The 7,450-nt window shown below is 37.0% G+C and overlaps 2 protein-coding genes across 4 annotated transcripts; one reads left to right on the top strand and one right to left on the bottom strand.

The window, feature by feature from the left end:
* Positions 1 to 137: 137 nt before the first annotated feature.
* On the top strand, positions 138 to 4,845 carry LOC107613894 (Protein kinase superfamily protein). 3 transcript variants are annotated; one of them, XM_088496077.1, is made up of 8 exons: positions 210 to 434; positions 1,023 to 1,287; positions 1,705 to 1,757; positions 1,851 to 1,918; positions 2,509 to 2,598; positions 2,721 to 2,781; positions 2,872 to 3,176; positions 4,696 to 4,845. In XM_088496077.1, exons 1-8 carry the CDS (start codon positions 368 to 370, stop codon positions 4,843 to 4,845), a joined length of 1,059 nt encoding a protein of 352 aa, XP_088352203.1. In that variant the 5' UTR covers positions 210 to 367. The 3 variants fall into 3 exon arrangements, with proteins under 3 accessions (XP_016171570.1, XP_088352203.1, XP_088352202.1); XM_088496076.1 differs by lacking the exon at positions 4,696 to 4,845 and having other exon boundaries at positions 219 to 434; positions 1,023 to 1,131; positions 1,210 to 1,287; positions 2,872 to 3,408; XM_016316084.3 differs by lacking the exon at positions 4,696 to 4,845 and having other exon boundaries at positions 138 to 434; positions 2,872 to 3,408.
* A 2-nt stretch (positions 4,846 to 4,847) lies between these two features.
* LOC107613236 (dnaJ protein homolog) lies at positions 4,848 to 7,376 on the bottom strand. The gene is made up of 6 exons (XM_016315135.3): positions 6,848 to 7,376; positions 6,364 to 6,532; positions 6,130 to 6,271; positions 5,752 to 6,028; positions 5,461 to 5,659; positions 4,848 to 5,347 (listed from the first exon to the last, which is right to left on the bottom strand). The coding sequence occupies exons 1-6, from the start codon at positions 6,995 to 6,997 to the stop codon at positions 5,028 to 5,030; spliced, it is 1,257 nt and encodes a 418-aa protein (XP_016170621.1). The 5' UTR covers positions 6,998 to 7,376; the 3' UTR covers positions 4,848 to 5,027.
* Between the last annotated feature and the right edge of the window lie 74 nt (positions 7,377 to 7,450).

The following is a 7,450-nucleotide window of genomic DNA, read 5'->3' as shown; positions in this document are numbered from 1 at the left end:
TATATTTCTTTTCTTCCAATCAAATATCCCCTAAATGAATCAGTTATTCAGTTAATAGTCAATATAACCAATTAACGCTAAACAGAAACAGGAAAACGGTTTTGGTTTAACTGCTTCTCTTTAATATTTTACCGAATGGAGTGGTTGACGTGACTCAGGTTGAATAGAATCAGCAATCTGTTAACGTGTCACAGAGAGAGAATCAAATGAAAATGAAAATGAAATCAAAGGCAAAAGGAATCTGCAGTTAACCAGAAGAGTAAGGAATGAGCTCTGACGGCGGCGTTACCGTTATCTTCGTCACAACAAACTCCGTTATCGCTGTTAACCGACAGCAACAACTTCCATCGTCTCCATCGCTATCAGAATGGATCATCTCTTGATCCGCAAGTTCCGCCACCGCTTACTTGCATGGCTTCACCGATCTCGTTCCGGTACCTATTGTTCCTCAATTTTCCTTCATGTTAATCCTCTCTTAATCTTTATTTTTAATAATTTTCACGGTTATTAATTGCTTTTCTTTCGGCTGAAGCGAAAGCTCCATGTTTGCATAATCACTTCACTAGTTAACTATTACTTCTTGTGAGCTGCCAAATTAGTTTAATTTTCGTAATAATTGTTGCTTCTGCTGTATAATTGAGTGCAGCTCTCTTCTGTTTTTAGTCGAATTTCATGAATTCTAATTCATTTCGATCCTTGCTTGCTTACTATTAATTTGAAGCTTCCTTTTTCTCTAAAATGCTTTCGATTTGTAGTCACAGTGTCAACTCTTAAAAGCTTTGTAATTAGCTGATTGTAATGCTGAATGGCTCATCATTGTGTTGTTTGTTTGTTCTGTAGCTCAAAATTTGGATGCTGTAGGTTTTTTATTTTTCACTTACGAATTTGAAGCGATTGATTGAGTATGAATGCTGCAATTTTGCGATCACTTCACTAGAAGTTCAGCGTTAATTCCTAAAAACTTTTGAATTTGGTTCAATTTGGATAACTAGAGTGTTTTTCTTGAGTTGAGTTTCTTTCAGGTAGGGTGTTCTTTGTGAGGAGAATTCCGTACAAGGATGTTAAAAGGGCAACTGATGGTTTCCAGAGAGTCATTTATAGCAACTCTGAGGTTACTGCATATGCTGCCAGGTTTGGTGAGGGTGGTGGTGGTGTGTTTTTGGTCAAGGAAGTGAAAGATTTTGGTCAACAAAATGATGTTTTCTGCAGACAGATTCAATTCTTGGGGCGCTTGCATCATCGCCATCTTCTCTCCCTCAAAGGGTTTTCTGTGGGAAAAGATAAGAGGTTATTGGTAGCTAAATAGTATCTATCCTCTGTTTCACTTAATATTGATAAGGATAACATAAAACTCTTACATGTGTGAACCATGAGGCCATGTTATTGCTTAATTGGCATGTAAGAATGTTATATAGGAAGTTATTTCTTTTTTACAAGCACGAGTAGAAGTTGATTTATTTGTTTCTATCAGATATAAAACATGTTAATACGAAATATACGAAACTTAAAAAATGGGATTGTGTTCTTCATATCCGATTTCATGAACAAAAGAAAACCCTTTACTGTCCTTTTTATCTTTGTACTCTGAAGACAATGTAAAATTGACAGAGGGCGTTTTAGAATTACAGTCTAATTAATGAAGATGTGATAGGTAAAGCAAATTTTTTAACTGGTTTCTTGTTGCCTTTGGGGTTATTTCTGCAGACTGCTCATATTCGATAACATAGAGAATGGAAGCTTAAAGGAGCATCTCAATGGTAAATTTTGAAAGAAATTAGAAGGATTTTAGAGGAGCCTCTCAATAATAATTGGAACTATTTTTATTTATTTCAATGTTTGAATGCTGGTAGATCCCTTGAAGACTCCCTTAAATTGGAGGACCAGGTTGCAGATTGCTAATGAAGTTGTGGCAGCACTGGTAAGCTCTTCAACAAAAGCTTGTCAAAGAACCACATTTTCCTAATGTGTTTTGACTTGAAACTACACTCTTCTTATCATATTTTTCTAATGCAAGTAATCTGAGGACTATGAAAAGTTAATGTCTCATTGAGTTCATGAATTGCTATTGGATGCGTGATATCCCTGCTAAGCTGGAACTGTTTAGCATTTCTCAGTGTTGGCATTTATGATAAAATAAATATTGGAAACTATGTTACTTGGTTTCGTGGAAGCGAGTGTAAATTAGTTTCTGTATATATATATGTATATATATATAACCTTAAAACATGTTAGTATACAGGAAGATTAAAATTTTTAGAGAGTTTCCAACAGTTGCATGTTTCATTCAGTTTGCCAATGAAAAACAAAAGCTTAAATATGTATCTGCAAGATAGTTCTGTATGACTTGGCTTGTTTCTGAGTTCTTTCTTTTGACCAATATGATTGTAGAAACACGAATATATGAGGCTGTTTTGTCACTTATATCTGTGACAAATTATTTAACGTTTCACAAAAGTTGTGAAACATGATTCTGATTTTGGTATTTTATTGTGTTGATTGTGGCTGCAGGAATACTTGTTTCTTTTCAGTGATCCACCGGCATATCATGTCTCCATCAGCTCGAGCAATATTATGTTAGATGAGAACTTTGCAGCTAAAGTAAGGAAACATTTCTTTTCTCACTAGAACTATCATCTTCTATATTTGATTGGCATGCCAGAAGTAAATAAATCACTTCAATGTTAAAATAGTATGACACCAGATTTTCTTCTCTAATACAGCTATCAGATTTTGGCCTTCTTACTCCCAATGCAAACTCTGTCATGATGCCGAATTCAGGAGGTCCTTCTCTTTCAACAGAAAACAAAACTGAGGTACTTATTCTTGGTTACTTCACGTTAATGCGCTCACTGGCCTCATCTTGCATTTCAGATAGCATGAAGCAGAAGAGTTGCAAGATCATATTCCAACTCGGAGTGCTGATACTGGAATTGGTCACCGGCCAATCTTCAGAGATGGAAGGTTCAGATTTAATCCCATGGATCCAACAATCCCGATTTTACAATTCCATAGATAAGATGATAGACCCTGATCTTGGAAACAATTATGACTGTACGGAGCTTAAAAATCTTCTAGCAGTGGCAAAATTATGTATCAAATCAAGGGACAAGGCTACATTTACAATCTCTCAGTTATTTCGGTATCTGCAAAGGAAGATTGATATTTCCCATGACAAGGTACGATAGACAATTTTTGTTTCTTTAAAAACCTTCGGGGTTTATTGGGAGAATATTTGGCACTCCCTTGTGTGCATTCCTTCACGTCTCTTGCCTCTTGGAGAGGTAGTTTGGGTTACTGGCTTACTGCGCCTGATGCTCCTTTTGTTGAAATTGATCTCAGAAATGAAATGATGCAAATTCATTAGTTGTAACTTCCAAGTGATAAAAAAATAGATTGTCAAACTGTAAATCTCACTATCCTAAAAGGAACGAGATGCGGTAGTCTCGTGTTTATGAACAAGAAGCCGCCTAGAATTGATATACACAGCATTACATATGAGAAACATTAGCGGTAACATGGCGGGCGAAACAATTGTCCTATCCGATTCGGAAGAAAACGGCATCAGTAGCCAAGCTTCTATCAAGAAATGTCTGTATCATTTCCTATCAACTAAACTAGAGAGTCGGAAACATAGTCGACGAGCCTTGGAAGTTGGATGAGCAGAATATATTGACAGATAAGAGAATAGTTGCTCGGGCAGGTAGAGTTGTTGTATTCGGGCTGAGTGCAGTGCAGCATATCTTTGCAGAAAATAGTATCAAACCAACTTAGATTAAAAATTTGGTGAATGCTATGATACTTAAAAAGTGGTGTCTATTTACTAAAAAAGTTAAAAGTTATTATTTAATTTAAAAAATATAAGAATAAATAATTTTTAAAAAATTAAAACTTACTACAAAAAATAAGTTAGACAAAATTAGACAAAAACTCATAGACACCATAGAATTGCCTAAAGATTTTAATCATGGCTGTGAACTCCTGTATCACTTCAATTCTTGTGCTCGTATAATATAAAAACAAATTTTGCATCCATGCTGTCAAATTCGTATAAAGTAAAATTTAGCAGAGGTGATAATAATACAATTGAGATAAGTATAAATTATCAAAAGTGATAATCCTACAATTGGGATGTTGAACTAGGCTAAAAAATTTTATTATGGAAGATAGTGTGCAATTCAATTTTGTTAGTGGTGCATGTGTTTTTATTTTGATATAGGAATCAGTAATCGGTAGATCCGATTACTTTATAAGGTGATTTTTTAAAATTTTTCAAATATCAAATCAGAGAGTCCGATTTGTTTGTTGTGATTTTTTCATAAATCGGAGGATCTAACTTTTGTTCTTAATAAATCGGATGGTCCGATTTTTATTCCCAAAAAAATCGGATGATCCGATTTCCACATTTTAAATAAGAAAGTTCCACATTTAAGAATAACACCCTTATCATCCATAATCTTAAAAAACACCATTTCCATCCCAATATCAAAAATAATTTGCGGTTGAACTATCAAGACGCATAATTTTAATCAAATTTATGGGTTATTTCATGTCATTTATCAAACCAAATCACGGTTTAAAATTGAACAGATTTTACACTCTCATTATTCTTTGGTTATGTGATGTTAAACAGAAAATGTTAAATAACTAAAGATTTTTCCTTTTATATTTGTCTTATATTTGTCTTTTTCACTGCAGATATTAACCTCCTACTATTCCCCTCCTCAAATTACTAAATATTCGTCGATACTGTTAAGACCATACACACACAACACAAACAAACAAAAAGAGAGGAGAAAGGAACCGAGAAGAGAAGAAGGTGGCCTGCGGATAGGAGGAAGAGAGTAAAATTGAACAAAATTGATGATATTAGGATGTCCGAACGGAATTACCCTTGGACAATAAATGCTACTCTGTTTGTTTTTTATCCAAAAATCAGATTTAATCAAACACTAATTTAGTCCGCAGCACACGGCTAAAAATAACATATGAATTGACTGAAGATCAACACTTGTTCTGTATGAAGATCATCACTGCTGAGCGCACTGTACTCTCTGATGACCACCGTGCATATCATCGTCCTCGTCGTATGCCTCCTGCTGAGCCTGTTGCCTCCTCCTCATCTCTTCCTCCATGTTCACATCGTGCAGTGTGGTCTCCTCGCACTCGTCCAGCTCCATGTCAGTCAACTGTGAAGTAGGTTTTGGTGGCAGAACAGCTTCCAAAGCTTTCACCTGATCAGGGATCAGAGATTCAGGAAATTCTACCGAGAAGTGAATGTAAAGCTTCCCCTTCATGAAGGGCCTCTGGTACATTGGCATTCCCTCATCGTTTATTGCCTTGTAAGAATCTGGCATTTCAAGCAAGTTTTAATATCACAAATGAAACGAATCACAATTTTCAATCATTCGGAAAACTTGGAGGAGCAAAAATGCACAATGCATAGATGCAACATTTACGTACCAGGCTTAATAACTTCACCAGGATTTGACTTGATGAGAAGTTGCCGCCCATCCAAGTGAGTGAGCACAAACTTAAAGCCACACAAAGCCTCAGTCAGGGACAGCGAGTGCTCAACAAAGAGGTCTTCATCCCTTCTCTTGAACTTGGGATGTTCCTTCTGTTGAAGGACAAAGACAATATCTCCAGTGACTGTATCGGGCTGCAAGAAATGCAGAAGATCGAAGTCAGCACAAATCCTTTAGTATATACAATTCAATATCAGTAATAATATGACTTAAATGCTCAACATACTGCTTCATCAGCTTCACCAGGGAATGTAATCTTCTGCCCGTTCTGCATTCCCTTCTCCACATGGACCTCGAGCACTTTCTTCTCTTGGACGACTTTCTCGCCCTTGCATTGTGGGCACCGGTCTTTCTCATTGATTGTTTCTCCAGTACCCTTGCATTCATTGCAAGGATGCTGCATTTGCTGAATCATAGAGGGACCAAGGTGCCTAATGGAAACCTTCATACCAGTACCTTGACAGCCAGCACATGTCATTGAAGCTCCAGATTTCGACCCTTTCCTGTAATCAATTACAAAACAAGCCGTGCACTCTGTAAGAACCAATTGTTGAAAAAAGGGCCAACAAGCATGCAAACCAACAATGCCGAAATCAAAACACACCCGTTGCATTTAGAACACAAGACATTCCGTGAAAGAGAAAGCTTCTTTGAAGTCCCAAGGTAAAGGTCCTCCAAAGAGACCTTCAGGGGGTGAACCACATCTTCGCCACGTCTCTGCCTCCGGCCTCTACTGCCGCCACCACCTGCTCAACGAAACAATTTTAGAAACCTTTAATTTCTTTATAAATGCTAGCTTTGACGGCTCCCATAAAAAGAATTGTCCGTAAAACCATACCGGAGCCAAATGGACTTCCCCCGAAGAAAGACTGGAAGATATCAAATGGATCATGGCCACCACCACCGCCACCCATTCCTTCCTTAAGTGCGTCTTCACCATATTGATCATAAATCTCACGCTTCTCCGGGTCACTCAGCACCTCATAAGCATGTGCCAGCTCTTTAAACTACACACCAAAAATACAGAAAGAAAACGTGAAAGTGTAAGGCCTCGTCTCACATGATTTCTCTCGATCGATCACCGCAGCTACCAATAAACAAACTACAGTCATAATCACTCTGGCGAAGTGCAATCTACCACATCACTACTACGTAAACTAATCACAACCGCAAATTAGCAAATCAGAATCGCAATAACATTGAAATAAAAAACAATTATATCCTAAACAATTTCGTCAACAAATAATCACCACTAATTAAGAATCAATTTAAATTATTAATTCTATTCAGAGTTTTCCGAATGGAATCATTAGGATGGCTACCTTCTCAGGATCACCTCCTTTGTCAGGATGATTCTTGATGGCGGCTTTCTTGTAAGCCTTCTTCAAATCGTCCTGCGAAGCCTCCTTCGATACTCCGAGGATCTCATAGTACTTGGTGTTATCGCTCTTCTTTGGCGCCCTCCCAAACATCTTCACAATCTCACAACACAATCAAATTCAGATCACAATTCAACAGAAACCGATTCCGATCGATTGATCGATCGAAGAAACGAAACCCTAATTATATTTCCCCCCAAAATAAGGTTGGCGTGGTGTATGTAACCAACTGGCGCGAGAACATGAAGACTCCAGATCTCTTTCTTTCAGAGGAGGTATAAGCGAAGCGAAACACAAGGATGAATTTCTGCAAGGGGTATATATAAAGCGGCACGGTCGTTGATTTGATGGACGGTTTGGATCGAATCCTGGTTGTTAGATAGGTTATAGAGAAGAGTCTAGAATAATTTATTTGATTTTATGCTTTTGTGAATTGTGAGTCTGACAAAAAAAAAATTTAGAAGCATCGACCGTTAGATCTGTGAGGTGAGAAAATAAATATTTAATTTTTGAATTAAAATAGTGTTTTATATGCTATAAAAATGA

Source organism: Arachis ipaensis, chromosome B8 (genome assembly GCF_059453495.1).
Source record: "Arachis ipaensis isolate K30076 ecotype BB chromosome B8, ASM5945349v1, whole genome shotgun sequence".
Classification (NCBI taxonomy): Eukaryota; Viridiplantae; Streptophyta; class Magnoliopsida; order Fabales; family Fabaceae; genus Arachis; species Arachis ipaensis.
Note: the sequence above shows the minus strand (reverse complement) of the source record. Positions and strands in the feature narration are given on the sequence as shown.

Excerpts from the sequence above, each read along its gene's own strand:
- LOC107613894 (XM_088496077.1), top strand. The coding sequence starts at position 368 with ATGGATCATCTCTTGATCCGCAAGTTCCGCCACCGCTTACTTGCATGG. Across the intron at positions 1,288-1,704 it reads TCTGTGGGAAAAGATAAGAG|ACTGCTCATATTCGATAACA; the intron begins GTTATTGGTAGC and ends TTATTTCTGCAG. Across the intron at positions 3,177-4,695 it reads TTGATATTTCCCATGACAAG|ATATTAACCTCCTACTATTC; the intron begins GTACGATAGACA and ends TTTTCACTGCAG.
- LOC107613236 (XM_016315135.3), bottom strand. The coding sequence starts at position 6,997 with ATGTTTGGGAGGGCGCCAAAGAAGAGCGATAACACCAAGTACTATGAG. Across the intron at positions 6,533-6,847 it reads AAGGAGGTGATCCTGAGAAG|TTTAAAGAGCTGGCACATGC; the intron begins GTAGCCATCCTA and ends TTTGGTGTGTAG. Across the intron at positions 5,348-5,460 it reads TGGTGAAGTTATTAAGCCTG|ATTCTTACAAGGCAATAAAC; the intron begins GTACGTAAATGT and ends TTGAAATGCCAG.